A 24,766-nucleotide genomic window follows, 5' to 3' on the forward strand; every position below is an offset into this window, starting at 1 on the left:
TCTTTTATTTTACAACATTGTGCGGTAGTTACTAAATGTATCGTATATCGTATATATCTATTTAATTGACCTTTTGCTTAATTTTTTCATGCTCGTATATACGTCTAGTCTTATTTAATAAATGATTGAAGAGTTTGCTGCATGAAAGGGAATTTTACGTCAAGATAAAATTGTGTCTGGCATAGTCTTGCTTTTATATGAGAAAAAGAACGTCTCTTTGCGATACTGTTACGCGATATCATAACTGAGTTGCAGCGTGAGCAATGTAAATATCGTGAAATTGTAGTTGTCGCTTAGCTGGCGTAAACTTTAAAAAACGTTTACAAATTTATATTAAATAGCGTAATTAATAACGAAAAAGCTAGACACGACGATAGGAATAATTTTACTTGATATTATGTCGAAGTAAATGATTATTGTATATGACAGAATATCTAATTCTGTTATATAGAAACGATGGAATAATTTATTTGCAGAATACGCGCACATTAATTATGTATGTGTTTATTTTGCTTAATTATATATTTAATGAAAGATTAATTAGACTAGTATTTACTCTTATACGTAATACTTATTTTAAATCTGTATATTACAATTGTACGAGGTATTTAATGTTAAGAATTATTTAGCTAAATAGAACAGCAAGAAATTTCATACAAATAGCTTTTCATAAAATTATTTTGATATACTTAAGTACCATTAGCATACTTAGTACGATTTCACGAAATATCGACACATGTTTAGTTACTGTTTCATTCAAATATTATTTCAGAAGCTAAATATTCATATCAAAATATTTTCCAACATTATCCATCCTCTTTAATATTTCTAAATATATTTTCTATTCATAACCAATGACCAAAAGATAATTATCCTTTCATGATGTCGATTAAATTCGTCCGTAGGGAAATATAAACAACTAAATGAAATACTCATGTACGATAAAACTTAAATCAAACACGAACACAAATGATATGTCAATCGAACGAAACGTCGCATAATAACCACGTCGATTCTTCGTACCATGTGCAGTCAAGCGTTTAAACGAAAAGAAAAAAAGAAGAATGTGGAAAAAATCCGAAAAGAGGAATAACGAAGAACGCATTTTCGAGAATAAGCAAAGAGTTAAGAGACTTGGTGGTAGTTTCCTAAGGGTTAAGAACCGTCAAACATCCAGGCGAGTCGTGTCACTGGAGACGAAGAATGAAGTTGTAATATGAGAGCTCTCGACATACTCCATTATTCACCATTTGAACGTAATATTTGCGGTGTGATATGGTTTCAGGATCCAATCCCGGGCGAAGATAAGCAGACGTTGCTTCTAGCACTTGCCATCTGCGAACCCCATCCGAACTCTAACAGATTTTCGTTCCCATAGTATTGGATAACGCCTACCCTTTTAACATTCTCGTGTCTTCTTCGTCTGCACCCTCGTGGTCCCGGAACATAAGTAACTTTCCTCTTCTCTCTTCTGCCTATCGTGCGGAGATAATAAGATGGTTCGATAGTCGGCGATAAAGTAAAAAGGTATGTTGGAGTCAGACATGGGGAGAGCGGTGTGGATCAACGTGTGAAACGAGAGTTTCGTGGTGAGATATAAAAGATGAAAATATGAAAGATTGTATAAAACTTAGGATTGCCATTGGTACGCGAGGATTAGAACGGAACAGTCGTTTAAAAGAGAATCGAAGAGAAGCCAACAACAATTTGATGTTTCGTTGAAGAAAACATTAAGAATTTCGATAAAATATAAAACAACGATGTTGAATAAAAGTATAAGAAATAATTGTCAACTCTAAGATCGATGCTATCGCGAACAAATTATTTTTTAACATTAAGGAAAAATATGAAGAATAATTATGAAATAAATGTTGCAGCAACGATGACAGAAAAGCGAAAATAAATAAAAACGTGTGAAGAAACTGGTATTTCTAATTCAAATCAATCACAATTTTCTGTCATAAGCATTCGAACAGAAAGAAGAAAAGACGAATAGAGAGAGAGTGTGAGAGAGAGAGATGATGATGGTTTGCGTAATTCAATATCTACCCCTGAAAAACGTCCTTTGATGCTCGTCGAGCGTGTATTGTATTTCTTTTAGTAGGATTTCGTCGGTGCGTAGTTTATCATGAAAATATTATCGGGTTTCGATACTTCAATAAGTTACGATCCGTGAAATCCGATGTCTGATTATTGTCTCCTCCGAGACAGCTTTACGATTCAATGGCGGTCGGGATTTTTATGACCGATATGTTTATGCGGCTCCGTAACCACGAATATTGCTCAAACGTTTGCCAGCAACATTTGGAAAATCGTGGAAACAACCGAGAGACGTAAAAATTGAATGCCAAATGACATATTTCAATGCGAGAAACGAGTCGCTCTTTGTTTTTTTCTCTTTATTCTCTTCTTTCTGAACTAAGAATGTCAACTGTTAAAAGGAAGGCTCTGTTTATGATTATTTTATTCGGTTGATGTTAACTTCCCAAGACTTCCCAACTGTATGTAAAATTCACTTTCTTAAAAGACTGAAAACAGAATGGTAGTAAATACGAAGCGTAGTTATTTCGATTTGTACGTATATTTAAAAATTATATCGATTGTGTTTAACATTACATTTATATTAAGTAATTTTTAATATGTATAAAGTTACATTTAAAGACTGCTTCGTTGAAAAAGTAGAAGAATATTATATACAGCATGTTATTGATTTCACGGGAGCAATACTGTGTATGTTGTATTTTGTATCAACGCTTCGTAGACGTTGCAATCTACTTCTTTAGGGCAAGCCTGAAACTTTTCGGAAGTAGACTGCAACATCTACGAAACGTTGATACAAAATACAACATACACAGGATTGCTCCCGCGAAATCAATAACATGATGAAAACTTGAAATCTGTACACGATCAACATCTTTTTAATCAATTACTGAACTAGAGATTAAATATTTCATTAAAAAAAAGAAAATAATGACAAAATTAAAATGGTACCAAGCATGCAATACAAACAAACAATATTTTCTTTTCACAGATAATCTAAAACCTTCACGCGATTTTGTACTTACGTATATTTGAGAAAAAGTCAAACCTTTTTGGCCAATACGTGACAGCTTGCTGAAAAGTATATTTATAGAAAGCTAGGATCAAAAAACTTCAATTTATTTACATTTATTTAATTTTATCGATTGAAAGCGAATGATAAAGTTCTGAGAGAAGATCTGAGAAATACTTATCGTACACGCGTTTTTCTTTCTGTAATATATTGGTTTATTATTTATCGAATTTACTAATCGAAAGTTGGACACTTTTCTAACGATCTCGTTAGACGGAATTAAAGGAAGTTCGCCAGACGTCGTATGAAATTGTGGCCTGGAGTCACAGAAACCGCTAATAAATCACCTTAAATCGTCAATTTCCAAGGAGCTTCTAGTTTCACAACTTCTCTACCTTCTCTCGCCCTCTTCTGCTCTTCTCACTCGGTCGTGCCGAGTTTTCGCGTGAATTAACTAAGAATTATGTTCTTGTTTATCATAAGTTGTGACTGCGAAATTTACTACCGCTTTCACGACGTGGTATCAGAGGGTGCACGTAGATCAGAATGCTTTTAACGTCCAAGATGTTTTTTTAACTCTGATTTAACGTTACAAATGTAACGATTATTTTTTTTTTCTATAATAAAATAAATGAATCTATTAAAGAAATTTTGTTGTAACGAGGAACAAAGCAAATATTGAAATTCCATTCGGATAATAAAATATCGTCGTAGATGTTAAAATTGAAATATTTTCCATTTATACATATGCGATGATATTTTATTTCGTTTCAATATGTGCAATTAAAACGATACGTAGAATTGCATGATTTAATGAATGCAATTGGTATTACTGGTTTTGGCGGACCGGTAGGAAAAAATTGTTTCGCATTCTGTGCTACGTCGCGACTCTTCGTTGTGATTTTTCATTTCATATCTCTCCGCGGGGCTTGCTATATTTATAGCTTTAGCGACAATAGCAGAGAAATATTGAAACGTTCGCGTACTATGACATTTCGCGAAATGCGTTCTGGGTCATCGAGAGAAGATTGACTTTCTACGATGAAGCTTCATAAACATTCATGTATCCTATCCGAACGTCGTAATAAAGAGTTAAGGATATTTTGCCTTCGGATTTTTAGCTTGGGAAATTGCCAAGCTACGATACTTTGCCATTATGATAGCTAGCTAGAAAAAAAATTTATATTTTCCTACAAATATACATAGCTATTTATTACTTTAATACTAGATAATGGACAATATCGTTTCTTTTTTTTTTGCGATCATTTAATCAATTTTTTGTACAATAAAAATTCAACTTCTTTTCTACAAACAACATCTTGATTGATAACGTACTTGGACATTATCAAGCATAAATTCCTTCAGTTTTACTACGAATCAACTTATGAAAAATGTTCTTGACCATAACGTACCATAACATACAATCTTCAGATCGTTGAACTTTAATACCCGCACATTTTTCTTTCTCTATTTTACAGTATCCTTCGCTTCGCAGTATAAATCACATTCGATAAATAATCTGACAAAAATTCCTATCCTCGTAATTCCAAACAGTTTCAATCTTTACGTTGGCAAAAAAGAATGTACTCACCGTACACGGTTACTTACGGTCCTGTAAAATGATATTTAAAATTTCTTAAAATATTAATTAGTTTCTTCGTGTTCAAAGACCTGGAAACCTATCGCGATTCTGGCTTCTAAAAAGAAAATAAAAATTTCTTAAAAACAAGTAGCGAAAATGAGTACCGCGTCATCGACGTAGGGATTGACTTAGAAATCCTATCGGTGCGATCCTATTTCTTTAGGGTTAAACCAACTGCAAATTCAGAGGCGCGTTTTCTCGTATCACGGTACGTGACGATGGTTTAATAACTGTCTCCGACAGGATCGGATCTGTAAACTGGTGGAGAACGGTCACGTTCACACGACGCGAAATCATTCCTACAGAACTTCATCCTTTTTGCAAACAACGAGCCGGCAAACAAACAGGCAAACGAACGAACGAGTGAACGAACTGCACGCAATTCACGGCGTTTGCGTACGTTGTTTCAGGGAGCAGCGAGCCATGGTTGAAGAGCGTAAAGCACGCCGAACTAGGTACAGAGGTGCAACTACCGTGCGTGCTGAAATTGCCACAGTGCGAAGGGCTTCACAGCATCAAATGGTATCGCGGAGCGACGCGTATCTTCATTTTCAGCGAGGACGTCGGAATTACGCGCGGGAACAACGACATCGCCGTCAGGTAAAGCACACGTATCTTAACTTTATCGTTGCTTTCTCGCGTCTCCTAGATAACACAGGCGACGACAGCCTGTCGTATTAACAGGCGACAAGACGTGGCCCTACGTTTCGCTATGATAATCATGATATACATATTTGTCGTTCATGAGTATGTGCACACTTTGCTCGGTTTATATTAACGATATATTAATATTAATAAAACGTATGAAACGTAATGATCGAAAGTAATATTTATTATCTCCTTGTGGGTATAAGATGAAAAATAATCTATATCGAAAAGTGTCCATATAGTGTAAATATATAAATACAGTCGAAATCAAAGTAAAATTTAACGTACGACTGTATATGGCTAAATCATAAATTCAGATTTATAGTCAATTTATAGTCACGGTTTAATTAACATCCTGTGGTCGAATACTTGAGATATGTATTTATAATCAAGCGTTCTTCATTTCCAAGTTGATAATCAGTTTTTTTTATATTCGCATCGTATAAATTTGAAATCGATATAAGGAATTGGAAAATGAATTTTAGCAAAATATTTAGTATAAATATGGGTTCTTGGGTCCGTCTTTTTTGCAAATTTCCAAGACATTTTGGAATAAATTTATTATGGTTTTTGCTGGGTAATACTTGCTATAATGTTGTCTTATACTCGCCTCTATGACATTGTTATAGCCCATTTCCGAAATACCGCAATGAAGCTCAAGCAGAATTAATAATCTTGTTTGCGTGGTTTGTTTGGTGGATATTAAGCCGCTATTCGCTTCGGAGCAAGTTTCTGTGAACACAAAATGAAGCAAACTCTAAGCGGAAAATAACAGCATATACAGTTCAGTGTATGACGTTCAATAATTAAATCGTTATTCAAAATACACTTAATCAAGAATATAAATATATATCTTTGAGTAATATTGTATAGGTTCTCTGTACAAAATTAATTCCTTCGTCGCGTAAAAATACTTTACTCGTATTTATAAGTAGATCGAATCTCGTTTCAAATTCCAAATTGAAACAACTTTATTGCTGTTACGTCGTATATATTAGAAATAATCTCCTGAATATTTAAGATCTTAAGAATAATTTCTTCAGAGTTTCAAAGCTGTATAATAGAATTTTATTTCTCATAGAAAATGTATAAGAGAAATGTTAAAAATCATATTTGAAAAAGAAAGAAAGATTCAATTGCAAACTTTATTATACAAAATGCATTACACTCTTAATCATCTCTGCCGAGACCATCACCGTTTCAAGATAATTTTTATAGAGATTCTGTGACTTGTTCTAATTTTTTATCACACAATATCCCATTATAAAGAACTAGAGAGGCTATTTCGAACATTACGTTTCGCTTATCTTCTCAAGTCTGCATTATAGACCGTACCTATTACTATTGTTATTTCTTTATTTAGAGGTAGGATCACAATAGCTATTATTTTACTTTTTGGATAAATCTATCACACCGTTCTGAGCCGAAAAATCTTTATTGCACTTTCTTACGTGGACTAGGGATAAAAGCAAAAGAATATCTTAAACCTATCGATTAAATCTATCAATTACATCTAGAACTATCTTCTAATTACTATTTATTGTAACTAGCGCATCTGCATATGGTTGGCGAGCGCGAACTCACGTTGTCATTTTCAACAATTACGTTATTGTACTTGCTAAGAAAGTGATTTATTTGAAAATGATTGCATCAGATTTAAATTAAACACATTTCCATAATAGTCGAGACATAAAGCGTATCATTTAATATAATTTCATATTCTCGGAACGAATTTCTTCGTCCCATAAAAATGATTAAAATATTCCCTCGAATCACGCATGTACCAATTTCCAGAAGAAAAATTGACTTTTTAATCGACTTAAATGGTAGATCGTTAAACACAAAGAATTCGCTGGTTCCGGATGGTCGAGCGAGGGGCGAGAAAACTCGATCGTGGGACCGTCAGAAAAATGAATATTACATCGAAGAGATTAAAACGGTAGAATTATTATCGTCATTTACGCGACACCGTTAAAGCTTCCGTTGACGAGGGGATAGTATCAAAAATATGGAACAGCTGGTAATCCAGGATTAGCTGTAGAAAGTAGGCCAACCAAACGATCTGTTCCGATGCGCTTCATTTTTCCTGAATATTCGTCTCGACTAGGCGAGAATAAATCGGTTGTTTCGAAGGAATTTCTAACTTTGATATTACGGTGAAAGTATCACGTTGATCGTTCGCGTTAATCATCCCCTTGATCGTCTTGGTGAATCACGATGAAAACACACTCGTGAACAAAGTTTTCTCGTCTTACGTGCAAGATTTGCCCGCACAATCCAGTTGTAGCGGTAAAAGAAAAGCATCTCCTCGACGCAGATTTTTCTGGTCGAATTGTTTCGCGCGTATTGTCACGAAATTTCTAATTAAAGCGATGATCGTGGATAAATTAGGGAGAAGATAAATATTATCGAGTTCGTTGATGAACGACGAGTTCATGCACTTGTAAAAGATTTAAAGGTATAAAAATGTATACTTAAAATATAATTTCTTAGTTATACTCGTAAAAATATGAAATTATATAAATACACGCAGTTTAGCTGTAATAGTAGTTGGTCGTTAATTTTATTTTCTGTATGACTGGTGACTGACAATAAACGAGAAAATTATATCACTTCGTTGAGACGTAAGATACCAATGAGATTTATGATACGAAAGTTTCAGGAAATTGTATTTTTCATTTATCTATTTCTTAACAATAAAATATGTAACTTTAAAATATTATCAATTGCTGTAATATTTCCTAACGCATAAAATCCTGTGTTTATAGATTTTATAATAGTTAATGTTACAGTTAGAATTAATAGCAAGTATGCAACGTATTATAACGAAGTATATGTTCTTCTATTTTAGTAAAACGTAACTTTCGTACGCATAATTTCAACGTAATTAAAAAATATATCAAGAATAGAAACACGAAGGTTCGGAATATACTGCACAGCAATGCGAAGCATATTTTCAAAGTAGTAGACATAGTAATGCGGTTCTCCATATGCAAGCGCTACAAAGATTAAAAAATATCTGCGTTTGAGTTTTCCTTTTATTACTCGGTCGTTCCTGTTGTTGAACAAGTAATTGTACACATTTTTCTGTCAGGAACAGCTTGAAAAGCGTAAATCGTTAGGTTTCGTAAAAATAATTTATTTAAAATAACGTACGCGATACAATGAAACTTGATAATTGCGACGAAAATATGATTTACGAAATTTTAAGATAAACTCACAAAATCAAAAATTATTTTTGGTTACTTCTTGCAGTTGGGTTTTTTCTATGGGTTAATCGTAGTCTTCGAATACGTATTAATATTTCAGTATTATAAAAATTCTGCTTGACAAAATTCTGAACGCATCTGAATAGAAAAATTGGTTTCTCTCGACTCGTAACTTCTAAAATAAATCCTCTTACTAGCGAATTTTATATTTTAGTACTACTTTGTACTATAGTGGGATGATGGGTCAAATCAATACTAGGTAATCCTGCTCTTCCAGTACAATGGTTCCAAGACGTAAATCTAGCCTTAGATTCGGAATTTTTCTTCGTAAAAATATTTTATTTTACATAAATCCTATGTATCGGAGTTGGAATTAGATGTTAGGAATATTTAGGAAATATTCCGATGTGGAATTTTGATTTATTTTAATTAAAATCACTTCGAAGACACCAGGTAGGAAAAAGGGAAACATCTGTTATATCTTATCAATATACAATGCAAAAAGCATTAATATTTTTACCATTTATAACTTAGCCTACTACTTGTAATCTTTGTGATATATTGTGATGTGTGTGAAAATTTAGTATGTTTGTAAAATTCATATCAGACGTTTGGTCAGTTTCTTTATCATACAGAAATAAAGACTGCGAACAAATAGGTGAATAAATCAGACTGCTGAAGGAAAAAACTAAGAAAAAAATATGCCTTAAGTAAAATAGCATAAGCATACGTAGAAATGAAGGAAATTTTATAGTATATAACTTGGAAAAGAAAAGAGGATAATATATGTGACAGAAATAAAAAATTTATACAGTGGAGTGCATCGTGTAATACGGTTTTTAAAACATTTTAAATAATCTATACTATTCGTCGTTTTATGATTGCTCCGTATAATCTGGCATTCCTTGTCTTTTAACTGCATGAAATAATCCATCAGAGTAGGTTGAATAAAATTTCATATATTTTTACGTCTTCAAATTTCCTATAAATTCATACATATCCGCAGTTCAAATATTAAACTAGTAACCAGGCGATCAACGATCAATGTCTGAACAAAATCGATTATCGTGCTGCGATATACGTTTATATCGTGGAAAAATGTATTCCTGTACGTCGTTGTTACTCGCAAAATCGTTTAGTCGACCCAGTTTTTCCGGCGACGAGGGAAAAAGTCGGAAGAATCGAGAAAAGTTAGCGAGAACTTTATTATCCTATTGGCCCGGTTTCCCATCGACCATCGACAATTTCTCGCGGTTCCTCGTCGATTGTCGCCGAATCGTAAGAACGTGATAAAAATTTTCTCGCTGGCTCGATAATGGAGGGCTCGGTGTAATTGAAAACGTCAGCTTGCCCATCGGATGAACGCTTATCGCGTGATGCCGGCCTGGTCAGAATTGTCTAAAATAAAACAGAAAAAAGAAATATATGAGAAGAAGAAAAAAAGAAAGAAAAGCGGGGATGCTTTATGTTCATTTACATTTCGGAACTTTTATCGCCGCATCCAGTCTCTTCTCCAACTTTTCTCATTTACCGCCATCCGATTTAATCGGTTGCCTTGTTTTTCTCCTCCAGTTCCCCCTCCCCTCCCCCTACGAGATCAGTTTCTATCACGGAACGCGAACGATTTTATAACAACGAGTTGATCGTGACAAAGATTTAAGTAGAGTGCGATTGGTTCAATTCTGAGATCGGTATCCGAAAGAACATGCGATACTCTCAAGTGTTTTTTGACTTCGAGAACAGAACATGGTTCGGTTAATAAATCGTTCATAAGGTAAATATTCTTCGAACAAATAGTTTTGCTTGTAACAATTAGGGGATCGCTGTTTCGAACGCTTTTATCGCGTCAGATCGAACAAACGGAAGTAGAAGAGTCGTGTAAACTTGGTAGATTGACACGTTATTCGTATAGTGTAATAAAAATTGAATTGGCAGTTATTGAAAAAAAGAAAAAATGTACACGTAGAAGAATAGAAACGATAGGAACATAAATTTCTTCCCGAAAAAGGTTCTGACAAGAATACAAATTGAAACTCTTAATTTATTTAGAAGACACAAAACATTCTTACTTTTTCTTACTCTTTTAAATGTTTTAAATTCCAAGACATAACATTAACGGTAAGATGTGATCAATGTTGCTTTCATCTATTCGATTATTATTATTTCATTTGAAAGCTATCACTTCCTCCCCCTTGCAGTTTCCCCATTTTGTACAAAAGATGTATTAAAAAGAAAAGAAAAATTCACTGAAAAGAAACGTCAGACGAGAAAAAGAAATTAAAGGAAGATAAAATAAAAGTCGTCCGGGGAATTTCGTAGTACAAACTAAAATGTACGATTAAAGGATCGAAGCGAGAGGAAACCGTGCGCTCGTTCGAGAAATTTTTATCCTTGTCGCTGCGTGGATGCGTTGCCTCGATACACGGACGTGCACACGAAACGATTTTATCCGTGTATTAACACGGTTTCTTATCCAGAGCAATCCCCGTGAGAGCCTTTTTCTCAAAATACAATTTTCTGCGGCTAAGATACTTCGAAAGATACATTCTGCCGGAGAATATTTTGAAGCGGTCGGGAAGAAAGTCTAAGGTACACTTCACGTCAAATGGGAAATTGACTTCTTCGAGTCTTTCATGTTTTTCCGGTGTGTCGTCGCGACACGGATAACTTTCATCTCGAAAGATTTATATCGTTATATTATATCGTAGAATGCGCCTTTCATATCACTCGAGAGCGTATTTTATAAACGTGCTTTGGATAGTTTGTTAGCGATCGTGTGCCACGTTCTTTTCGTCATTTCGAGTCTTCGGATGTTTTCTGTATTTCAGATGTGAAGATTGCAATTAAAACATCACAATTTTCCTTTCATGGCACGGTGTATACTTTCGGATTATTCGAATGAATTTATAATGTAGGAACGTTGAGCTACAGACACAGAGATAAAATCCTAAAGATCGTGAAAGTAAAATTATGCGACGATCGTTCGGTTCTACGATGAATCTTTCGATCCTTTTACATACGAGTCTCGAGAAATCGACCATAAATTTAATCATATTGAATCTTCAAGAATTTTACATGGCTACGATAGATCTTACGTTATGATTATTATCGTGTAGCATCTTCTCATAATAATTAAACTTATGGAATTAAATAATTTGTTTCCTTGGAAGGTGCAATACTACAATGAAATTAAAAAGTTTACAAAGAGTGGAATTATTCAGTTTGGTTTCCCGAGAGGCTCATATATTACTAGAACAATCTTGAAACGATTAAAATCAAGATACCAGGTAAAAAATAGAAACAACATAACCGAAGACATAAAAAGTTAAATTAACTACTTTTACATAATATATATACATTACATAGGAGAATAATTCGCCTAATACGAAATGCTCGTTGAACGTTACACAAAATGGCATAATTTTCCTTGTCGCGTGACACGTTTCCCATATTTTTCCTTTCTTTACCTTGAAATCTTATTCCGTATCTTTTTATTTACCTACTGTCCAGCTTATCGTATTCTTTTCTCTATATCTAGCAATTATTTCCTTTCTTTATACGTCCATCTTTATCGTTGTACCGTCCGTTTCTCTTATTTTCTACCCCTTTCGTCGGTTGGCCCCCACCATTCCACGTTGAAAGACGCGATGATGGAAACGATTACACCAAAAGAAGAAAATTGCCTGAAACTTACGACTACTTTCCGAGACGTATTTGCCTAGCGTTGCACTATTTCTTATGAATTCCGACATGAATCTTCTCGAGAAAGAATTCTCTGGTAAAGAAAGGAGCGACACTATATGAATACGAACGATTGGCTCTACGCTTTATGCTTCGACGGTATGAAACTTTAATTTCGCATAGATTACAGAGAATTTCTTTGTGAAGATATTCGATTGCCGGTAACGCCTTGGATAGATTCACGTCTTCTACGTTTTATCGAAGTTGATTAGTTTCGGATTTTATCGAACTACAGTAGTTACAAAGTTGTTTCCAGATTCCAAAATTTGAGATTGAAAGTAAATATGACATTTGAATGAGAACGAATACTCGAGATTTTTATTAAATTTTCAATCGATTTCGAGGTCTCGTCGGAAGTCGATAGTTTCAACATTATTTTCAAATTCCTAAAATTAATATTGAAAATAAATAAAAAAAAAAATCTGAATGCTAGTTTCAGTTTTAGACTAAGCTTACAGATACTCAAGATTTTCTGAAATTTTCAATAATCTTCGAAATGTAGCGCGTCCAAATTTGATGCTAAATAATTATTTCCCATATTTAACTTAAATTTCTTAAACGTTTCTGCAAGAAAACTTAAACACTCTTGTATTAAAAAATTCCTTTTCTTAAGCTATCGTGTCACCAAATTTCTATTAAAACATCAAGGAAACATCCTTCAAACGGAAAGCATTTACAGATAAGATCTTCCACGCTACATTAGCGAAATTTACTTCGATTGGAATCTAGAAATAATTAAAATGCTATCGTTGGCTAGGATTCTTGGATGAAATCGACAACGCATTATCTCGCTTCCGTGCAGCTTAGCCGAAGCACGAATTGCGAGGACGTTAAGAAGTCGTTTCATTTTCAATGTAATTCCTGCTTCCCTCGGTATTATCCTGTTCTATCTCCATTTCGAGCTCATTAAATTGTGAGTTTGGTTTACGCGTGGCGGGTATTTAACGTGGATTTCGCCTCCCCTTCTCTACAGAACCGAGCTATGATAGGAAAAACGATAAAAGAAGAGAACGTGTCTCTTCTCGAAGGGCAGAAAGATTTTCGCAATTGCAACTTTGATAGCAGTGCAAAAGCTGACCTCGAATGGCAATCTGGCCACTTTACCGGGTTTTACGATGTCGTTCTAAGTGGAAAAATAAGTTTCAAAGAATTTCTATGTATGTGTTATCCGAATGCGAAGCTAAGTCACACGATAGAGCTCGAGTTCAGTGGAAAAATAAATGTATGACGTCTCTTGTTTGAGAGATCTCTCGAAGTCATTTTGCCGTTGTAAAGCTTGGTCGATTGGAAAATTAAAGCGGATAGGCTAACAGCGACGCTTGAGACTTTTAATTTCATGTATCTGAATTTTATCGGACCAAACTTAGAGAATGGGGATTTGGGTGAAAGCGTTTATTATTTAGAACACGCTACATGAATATCCGGAACTCAATAATGTAAAATAACGAAGTAACAAATGGTATAATATAGTAAAATAGAAGCAAAATGACATAGTATGTGTAGAGAGAAAAATAATCCTTGGCCATACAGTTGTACTCTTGAGAAATTAATGCCAATCAACAGTCTATGAATTATCAAAAAGTGATCAGCAATTTAATTTAAAAAATACATAATCTTACAAAGAAAAATTATTATTTCAATTCTTCTCACTGCGTGTAGTATGCATTAAATCAATGAGCACACTGGATGGTTAATATTAGTTTACGTACGTTCATTATGCTTTTCCCATTCACGTGTTTACCATTGATAATTCATGCGTATCGCTGCTACGAATGTTATCTTAACGTTATGCTGTTAACAGATCGTGATCTGCCTAGCTTTGATCACATGCTGCACGCGCTTCCAGTCACACGATATCACACATAAATGAATTACGTACATGGGATACTTGGTGATTCATAGCCTAATGAGAAACGAGCAAGTTTCACGGGAAAGTAAATTGAAACATACCTTAAAATAAATACAACATCGAAGGGAAAAACGATTACCGAAATATATTGAAACGATTCTATAAATTTGGAAGGAAAAATAAAAAAGAAATTTTTATTAAAATTCACTAAAATAAAAACGTTTGCAAATCTTTCAGCTGTAAAGTTTTTCTTTCATATCGAAATTCCCAATAAAATTCTACTTCGTCGCATTTCGAATTTTCTTTCTTTGAATGAAATTCGTCTTTAATACCCTTAACATCTCAAATGCACTAGTAATACACGTTTTACCACTCGTCTAATGCATAAACACGTTACCAAATGTTTATACAATTCAATTCGTCGCTCGTTTTACTTATTTCAACGAACGGAACGAGCGAATGTAGATCAGCGTTCATCAATGTAAATTTCCATTCATCGTGCACCTTCATTCCACATTATGGAACGAAGTCACTTTATATCCGAGCAGGACGCAACGAATCGTAAATTATATTTTGCATAACAACAAACTCGAATCCATTACTTTTTCCGCTCCATCGTCCTTTTCGTTGGCTATGTTATTACGTAGCGTGTTAGGTTCATTAACAGGGGTCAGAATGCAAAGTTTGTTTTCTTCGCAAACGAACAAACATTGCACGGAAATTAACGTTGGAAACTGGCAAATCCAATCGAGATCGATGCGACTTAATGTTGTTGGAATAACGTTAAATAATACCATTAACCAATCCGTGGGATTGCTTAATATTTTAACGAGACTGTCACGGTCCAAGGTGTGGTAAGCTGCAATTCCACCCTCTTGCTTTCGACTAATTCGTTGGCCGCTAATTTCGAACGTTCTTGCTCCGTGTTCTATCTACGTAATAGCTGACCCCGTGCTACCTATTTCCGGCCTAGTTTCTCGGAACCGAGTAATTAACGTCCCCGACGTTCTCTCGGTGTCTTTAAAAGTTTCGAAAAAAAAAAAAGAAGAAAACTTCCCTTTAGAGGGGCTCGTTAGAAAAGCGATATGCGAAGATTACCGTGTCGCTATTTGCATCTGCTTCGGAGTAATCTTCCCTTCCCATTCCTTGCGCAGAACTTTTGTATTAGCTGGAGAAACATACTGTTGAAGATATGTCGTTTTATTAGGTTCGGATTTATTCTTGCACGAATGAAATTTCTGTTCGGGAATACTTCTCTTAAGTTTATCATACGAAAGTAATACTTTTCACATTTTTTAATTTGGTGTAGTACATTTTGATACGCGAAGATTCATTTACGATCCGACCAGTTCAATCTTCGTTCGAAATTTATTTATAATTAGTTTCTTTCGATTTCTCCGACATAATCTATAAATATTTACATTTTGCATATAGAAAATTTCATAGGTCTCGAAGAATCGAACGAAGCTACTTAAGCAAATTTTTTAGACGTAATCGATTAGTCGGATGAATCGGATTATTCGCAAATACCAAACGTATTTCGAGTTCACCTTTGTAAATTTAATCTTGCTACCGATAGGCAGAGAAATTTATTAGCTCGAATTTCATAGAGTGGACGCGAAGGTTGGACAGCGAATACGGTGGGCGTATTTTGAACGCAAACGTTTTGACACAATCGATGGTGCACGTTAGAAACATATTGCGGCTGAATGGTGTGATATTGGTCATCGGGAGGTCAAAGGATTTGACGGAACGCTCGTGGCAATTCGTACGTCAATCTCTAGGACAGACCATCTGACAAATGGAATGCATGATTAATGCTTGGTCCCTCTACACGTTCCTACCGCTAATGGGTTAATCTTAACTGTGTCCATAATTAGCAATTATATTAATCTTGTATCTTCGTGTATAAGATCTGCTTGTATCTATTGATTCCACGTTATAATTGATATAATTCTCTTAATTGAAGTAGCATTTTGATCCTAAGAATCCTATCCTTGGATGTTCTTGGTATTGAAGGTCTCTTCATATTTGTGTCATGAATATTTAAGTATTTTATATACGTGATTGAAACTCGATGAGTGTGTTTAGTAAATAGATACTTTTTAAAAGACAACATTTTATATGCCAGTGTAATGTTAATAATATAAAATACGTGTAACGCGAAAGATTATTTCAGGGTTTCAAATATCCACAGATATCGAAATTAATTTTATGTTTCTGTACATTGGTGTGGGTATGCACGAATGTTATTTATTATTATTTTACATTCAGTTATAGATAGCTTCTTTATATATAGGATATCTGTAGCAATTTTTTACTTTTTTTTATAGTTTTAATGTTATATCAGAATCAAAAATTGAATATGAAGCCTTGATTTTCTGTCAATATATAGACATTTCTCTTTCAGCTTCTCGTTCGAGTTAATTAATTTTATAATTATGCTTCAGGTCAATTATATTTGCGATTCCAGCTACGTTATATGAACAAGTTTAAAATATTAATAACGAAATACATTGCGGATTTAACATAGTACATTGATATTGTATAACCATAACTTTATTCGTTAAAATTGTTAATTAATTATTTAAAATCATTAGGAACGTTGATACATAATTCCCGTTCATTTGTTTAGAAAGAAAAGCTTTAAGTCTAGTAAATTTTACTTCACTGTAAAAAGACCAACGTTCGATGAATTCAACTGTGTATCGTTCGTAGACCGAAGCGTACTTGGTCGTCATAAAAAAGAATAATTAATAAAATATTCATCGCTATTATCAAAGTTCTGTTCCAATACACATTGGACATCCCCTGCTTTCAACGTCAAATTTTTAACACTACCTTACACAGACATTTGGAATATTATAAATCATTGTAATTTGATAATCAGAAAAGACGAGATTCCTCGCTTTCTTCCCTTTACCCTTCGAAACGAAAGGAGAAGAATATAATAATCAGAATAGAATATAATAAAAAATAATAAAATGTTTTCACGATATTCTATATTCCATAAATATTCGCTTCTTGCAAAACGAAGGTGAACGATACAATTTTCCATACAACGTGAGCGATAGAACGGAATAGAAAATTTCATAGACGTAAAAGGTAATAGGAGCGGATCGATTTATTTTTCTCTTCTCTCAAGCGCCAGTTACAATGGTTCCATCCGCTTAATTCACCCGTGACGTAATACATTCTTCCCAGAGAAGATCAACGAGCGTCCGAAATGCGATCGATACTTGATCACCGATCACACGCACGAAATTCCAATTCCTTCTGATTACGGAACCGTGCTTAAGCGCACAAGTAGACGCTAGTACGGCCCGATTTTGCGCGGCAAAGAGGATTGGATGAAGCGGAAAATCTCGAACGGGAGCGTAATGGAAAACGTGCATTTCGATTTAGAACGTATTGGGTGATGGCCACGGGACGGATTTAAAATTTATTTGAGCGAACTAACTCGACCCGATGACGGCTCATTTCGACGATCGAGACCTGTGTTTTCGTGCAAAACGCGCCGGTTTTTTCTTCTCGTTGGTAATTGTACTTTGTGAATGGTTTTATTGTACGGTTTCGCTCGAAACGCTTTAAATGGGAGCAATTATCTAGTTTCACTGGCGTGTTACATGGAGATCAAGGAAAATACTGTGTTCTAGTTCTTAATCATTGTGAAAATTATGCGAGAGTTATGTTTAGAGGTTTACGTTACGTTAGATGTGAAATTTGACACAGGTCTGGTATTAGGAATATTTTTATGGCGTGTTCTGTACAATTTATTAATCGGTGTATGATCTTTCAGAAAATTATGCTTAAGTCTTTATAAGAAATTGACGTATCTGTATTTCTTTATGGTATTAGAGTGTCTTAGTTTGAGATTAAAGATCTTTCTACTGTATATTTCTTTAACTTGACATTTTGCGACATGTAAATGTTTCTTGAATTGTAGTAAAAAATTTCGTACTGATTTCTTGTTTATTAGAAAGATATATTCCATATATTCTTTTCTTTTTTTCTATTTTATTTAAATATTATATCTCATATGCTTCTGTAAGTGGAATATTCTTGGTTAAGATTATATTACGAATATAATGAAATAACATAATTCGCCAAATTACGATATTAATCCAATGAATGGTTTACTTTACTGGCTGAAATTTAATCTCTTTACTTTCAAATCTAATACTTTGACTATTCTAAGGATGCATTGCTTTTTGTAAGTATCAATAAAAATGTTCGTTATTTAAGGTGTTGTTTAATACAATTTGAGGGATAATAGACGAAATTTTCTATGCGACTCCATTGCTCAAATATTTTAACAGCAATGTAAGAAATATAATGCGACGCCGAGTAATAAAACTTAGTTATCGAGGACGAGTAAAGATCAAAGAGAAGCGAAGCTTCCTCGAACGAAGACGCGACAGAATGTCGTGAAAACTTTAATGAAAGGTCGCGATTCGTCCAAACACGGGGCAGAAAGTTCCTTCGAGTTCCTTTGCAAAACGAAGCTTCTTTTGACGAGTTTAAAAAATTCCGTGCGTTCTAAGAAAGTTCGCGTAAACGTAAAACGAAAAGCGGAAGTTTTTTCGACGAAGCACAATTTTTTGGTCGAACTTTCTCAACGAAGAATTTAATGGTATTTACAACCGCCGTAGTTTGATATTTCAATAAAGATCTCATCTCATGCTTGCTAACATAATATTCAAGATAGTATTAATTGTAAATTAATGATAATTAATTATGCAATACATCAATTGTAAATTAATGACAATCAATTATTCGACATATCAATTGCAAATTAATAGCACTTAGTGATCCTACATATTAGTTGCATAGCACAAACGAATATACACAGTGATAACAGAATCAATTCGAACTGTAGATGTTTTTAAATGCAATACTACGAAAATGTTTCATAGATCCAAAAAATTTTACAACTAAGTCGACTTGAAATTCTATTACCATAGGAAAACTTATTAAAGCGACAAGAAGTTATCATTAATGTATACGGCATTAATTTTACATAGGAATTGGTTAAATGAATAATAACACAACTAGCGGAAGATTCCATATAGGTGTACAGCTAAAAATGATTTCAAACGAGCTGCTGGTACATACCTTCTATATTATATATATATTTTTTAATTCATTTCTCAAAAAAAAAAAAAAAAAAAAAAAAAAAAAGAAAAAAGAGAGAAAAAAGAAGGAACGACACAGTCACAACATCAGCCACCTATCTTTACATTAAAATTGATTAATTACAAATTAGTTAAACGGCAATAAAAAATTGAATACAAATACAAGAATAGAAAAATGATCGTAAATTTGTAATCAAAAACTTCTTCGCAAAAACAGAGAAAGAAAAGTATGTCGAAAGCCATAGTTGTATCCTGTAATATTTTCCATCTTGATGCGCAGAAGATTCATTAACTGAATCTGTTTTCACGAGAGCAATAATGCCAGTTTGGAATCACCTTGCGCAATAACGGAACAGGTCGAACTCCGTGCAGCAATCCGATGTCAAACGACGTCGTGCGACTGCACGAATCTGCCAACGTAACTATACTAGTAACAATAAATAGATTACACAGGGGAGAGGACGGTCGGAGGGCCGTTTTACATGCAGTTGAGCGTATTTGTACAGCTGGTGCGTGTATCATTGCGCCAGCAATCAACAGAAGTGCATTGCATTAATGAACAAACGCACTAGTTAATAACAATTATCGCTGGTATTCGGATATTGCGTCGCTCGCGGGGTGTACGTCGTGGCTACAACTTCTAAGCATTCTGGCTAACGAAGCGAAACTGCAACAAGGGTTGAGTAGTGAGCTGAGAACGATCGTAAGAGCTATTGGAGAAGATTAAACAATTGCTTGTCTGGATAGTTTGATGGACGAGCGCAATGAACCGTTGCATTCTCTCTTCTTTTTTTCTTCTTATCTAATTTCTTCGATGAATCGTAGTTATCGCGAGTTTAGGTATTCGATTCTTTCGACAATTATATTTCTAGATTTTAAAGTTTGTCTATGAACGTGAACAAATAACGCGAAAATTTAAAAAGGTCTATCGCAAACGATACAGACGTTAATTACCATATAAGAGAGTCTTGCAATTTTCTCGTTTGAAAGAAACAGAATGAAGGCCGTGGAATATCTTCTTAAAAGATGTAGAATATCTAGAGTATCTGAAATGGGGATCAAGAAAGAACCGACTCCATAGATGTTAGAATTTTCCTTTTCCGATAGTGTGTTCGTTAGTCACCATTGTCGTTACTCTACACCGTTACTCTGCAGCGTTTATTTAACAAGATACGTCTCTGAAAAAGAAACTCGATACCTTTATTTGTACGAACTAGAAAATGTCTGTAATAAAAAATTGTCAGATAGAAATATTGTTTCATTTTCTATATAAATTCTGCGTAGTTGCTGTATTAAACGTATGAAAATTTTGTTTTCACTGCAACTAGTCATCCGTGTCAATCGCATATTTCTCTCTCAATAAATGATTGATTTGCCGAAAGATTATTTGTTCGAATCGTAACGAAGTTGAATGATTTTGACGATCTGTCAGGCGTATTGTATCGGTTCTATCGACAATGATGGATGCGCCACTGCAATCGTATCGGGCAAATAGAATATGCGATTGTATGGTATACATCCTAATCCCATTGTTTCCTTACTGGCGTAAGTAAAGCGGTATCGATTTAACAGCATAGCGTGCAGGTTGATCCGTTTCATTGTTCCATTCATTAGCGCATGCTAATGGGATTGCAAATGTGTCATATGAATGACAGTAAACCGCATTAGAATATGTTTGCAAATAAGAATATTGCTGTCATTATTCTATCCGATTTGTACGATTGATAATCCTCTTGACTCAGTTTCTATGTAACATAAGCTATATTTAGAAATATAATTTTTAACACGATGATTCTACGATGAATTGTGTATGTTCTGCTCGCGATATTGGAGTATTAGTATTACTAGATTACGTTTGTTTTATGCAATGTCGTATTATCAAGGTAACTAAGATAATGGAGCTTACGTAAAAATTTATTTCACTGGAGAAAATAGCAACTACCTCGCTTCAAGTATTCTTTATATTAACACTTATCACGCGCATTTCGTACAATTTTGCACTTTTCAATTTTGTCATGGATGCATGAAATAATTTTTCCTGTCTTTTGCGTGTTTTAGGTCGGATATAGAATACACGACAAATTCGTCGAAGACTTTCTTGAAGATTCCGGACGTTAAATTGGAGGACGAAGGTCTCTACAAGTGCGAAGCTACATATCTGGCTGTGAATCGAAAGTGCAATAATGTCCAGCATATCATACTTAACGTCACCGGTAAGTTTTCGGACATTATAGAAAAGAAAGAAAGCCATTGAATTATCCAGATTTCTCTAGTATCCAACGATTGAGATTCGTCATTCTTAAATTCTTCAAATTTTTGAAGATCTTTGACACAACATATCTTGTCTCAAACTCGTCAAAACGAAATGTACAGCAACGAATTAAGACCATCTTCTATAAATAACGTAAATAAAAGGAAAAATACAGAGATACAGAAAGACGCATAAGAGGGAAACACCAAAAGGAAATTTATCATCGCTATTTATTCAGGTCTTTCTCTTTGCTCCGCTTCCTTGTCGAAAGTTCAACCGCCAGTAGAGTTTAACTTTCCACTGCAAAGAGACCAGACTTCATAAACATTTATATGCTGAAGTTTTAAACTCCCGTTTAGTTTAGGTAATTTACTATTCAATTTAATGAACTTAGTATTAGTAAATGATCGAGTCGTGATTATTTGCTGTATAATCGACTGAACAAACTATGAACTCGAAAAGAGGGTAGGGGACGGTTACGAGATAGAGGAGCCTACGGAAGGGATGCTTTTCACGGTGCACGAGCCAGAGGTGGCGTATAATTTAATTAATCGATTAAACGTCGACGATCCCCCAGTAGTAAGATATGCGTGGAATAACTCGTATTAGACGTATCGTACTTGTACGATCCGTGTAATCTGGGTAATCCCAGTAATTCGACAAACGAGAAAGCCGCAGTACTAATCCGAAGTGGTAGCGACTAAACCACTGAACCGGTTATCTTGACACACGCAACATGTCATACTATTAAAGTGCGGTTGAATTTACGAACATGAAAGGGATGCCAATTACTTTGAAATTTTAGCTGCAAACCGAGATACCGCTCGACGGTGTCACCGGCGAAACGAACTTAAACCGCGATAAATATGTGTATTTGAACGGACACTCGTAATTTGCCGCTTAAGAGTGTCCGAACTACGTGCAAGTCCATGTGTTACTGATTTAAATATGAGCCGTAATATTGGAAATCAGTAAATGATATTCTAAAACATTGACTTTGTCTATTTTTCTTTTTTTTTTTTTTTTTCTTTTTTTGAATATTTTTCAGGCAAAGTCGAGATCTTTGTGTTAGAATCGATTTTTCGTAGGGGAGGATCGACGCTCGCTCGAAGGTACCTTTGTCCGAAAAGTAGAGGAAGAAAATTTGCAACAAAAATCTCAGGTTGATATTTGGAAACGTCGCGCATAAAGATACGCGCGTATAATTTCTGTTTCATTAGAAAAGGCGTTACATAATATTTTCGAGAATAACATTTTCCAAGCCAGAGAAATAATTCCGAGAAATTGCCTAAAGTGGACATCTCCGATAATACTTAATAAGAAACTTCAAAAATTGCTGAAACAAGTCCGATAACTGTACCTTTACTCGCACCTTATACGTCCATACAATGCGATATTTAAGCTGCAGTTTCGAAGAATCGCTCGAATTACGAAAGTTGGCATCGCGGTTCTTACATTGCGTTTGTTAAAGAATATTCCCAGACCGAAACTATCCGCAGTTTGTGAAACATGAGGAAAAATTTTCGCGGTAAGTCCGCCGCCAAGTAACGTGGATGCTTACGTCGTCTGATTACAGTCAGACCGTGCTAATAACGCGAGACTTGTTCTGAACTCGCGCAACCGTGGCGAATCTGTTCATCCATTGAAGGTTTATTGTAATTACCAGCGTGTCGCGAAGCGAAACTCGCGAATGGTCGGAAGTTGTAACGCGGAAGCCGAAATGTCGCGCAGGATTCATGTTTTCCCACGTTCCCAGTCTTTCTCAGAATTCTCCGCTCGCGTAAGTGCAACTTTCCGAATTGTAAATCTTTCGAGGATAGACCGAACCGTGCGGCTTTGCTTTCAAAAGCATCACACGTATTACGTTTGTGTGACTTTCTGGACGTTTGATGATTTTACGTACGAAGATTTATCTGATGGTGGAAAGTCGAAATTATCTATGACGAAAGCTGAACGTTACGAATAGATTGTGGATTTTTATGTATTTATAGAAAATTCTGAAAAACATATAGATTGCACGTAATATGCAAAAATATAGTATGAAATATTCAACGTATAGCATAGTATGTTATAATTCATTAGACCAAATAGACTAAACAGACTGATTCGACTAACTAATTAGATTGCAAATGTTTATATAGTTTTGTGTTCGTATGATTTTCATTAATTAATGTAATTCAATGTCGTTATTAATGAATAATTGGAACTTGGATAGAAAATTGTTCTACCTATTAAATATTATAAGGAGTATCATAGTTTAAATATTTTATACCCATACTTTTAGATATTACGTACGTTCTGTATATTTTTGCTTCGCTATACTACTTCGTCTTATTACTTCCACAGACTATACTTGAAACATCGTCGAAATTCAAATAAAATATTTTTGTCACATTTAAATATTCGTAAGTATATAGATTACACGACTCTAGTTTTAAAGGAAATGTAGAAAAGTACGTGCAATGCGACGTGTTTGAATGGATCAAAGGCGACATTTTTAGGGCGGAAGTTGAGGAAGGCCTGGCACGTGGTTTCCTTTCAATCTAAAATTTTCAATCGCGTTACAGTCGAGAAGAAAGTACAAAGGAGAGTCGAGGTGGATGGGTTGAGGTTTAAAGAACGCGGCAAAACGAGCAACGTTTCAGACGGTCGAAGGTCCGAAGCTCGACAATGAATGCGACCAAATAAAAACAATTAGAACGACGTTGCTATTAAAAGTTGCAAATTGCACACTTGTGCCGAGGTCGGGTTTGCCACGTAAAATATCGCATCGTTGTGTCCGTGTCTCATTTCCATGGGCAACATTATTTTAGGTGAGAACAAACGCTTTTCAGCCGAGCCTCGTCATCCGCACTAATGATACGTTTCACGTTTGCCCGTTGTTATAAATTATTATGGCTAACGACACAATTAACGGCCAAGATACCGCGGTGTTCGTCGTTTTCGAAATATCGTAAAATATCGACCAGCTCGGCGATAGACAATTTTCGTTTAATATCGCATTTTACTCTTTTGCGAATCTTCGTATTTCTTTTACGTTATATCGATTATAAACGTACGTTTTATTTATTCGATAGGATCGATGGCGTTCGACGCGAATTTCTTTTTACATCGACACGACTCTCGTCATGTCAAAAATTCAGCGTTGGTAGAAATAATTTTCATTTTCGTCGCAATCGAGATAACAAAGAATCTTTATACAGGCGAAGTACATCAAAAACGAAATATTGTGACGCGAA

The 24,766-nt window shown here is 34.8% G+C and overlaps 1 protein-coding gene across 4 annotated transcripts in view; it reads left to right on the forward strand.

Moving 5' to 3' along the window:
- The window catches only part of LOC100648107 (hemicentin-1), a 425,495-nt gene that overhangs the window by 293,960 nt on the left and 106,769 nt on the right, over window positions 1-24,766 (forward strand). For all 4 annotated transcript variants that reach the window (XR_007225675.1, XR_007225674.1, XM_020865413.2 and 1 more), the window contains exons 2-3: window positions 5,105-5,294; window positions 21,335-21,489. Coding sequence is in view for 2 of the 4 variants with exons in the window: in XM_020865413.2 (XP_020721072.1) it covers window positions 5,105-5,294; window positions 21,335-21,489 (345 nt within the window). In the remaining 2 variants the exon portion in view is untranslated. The remainder of the gene's footprint in view (window positions 1-5,104; window positions 5,295-21,334; window positions 21,490-24,766) is intronic.

Source organism: Bombus terrestris, chromosome 11 (assembly GCF_910591885.1).
Source record: "Bombus terrestris chromosome 11, iyBomTerr1.2, whole genome shotgun sequence".
NCBI classification, from domain to species: Eukaryota; Metazoa; Arthropoda; class Insecta; order Hymenoptera; family Apidae; genus Bombus; species Bombus terrestris.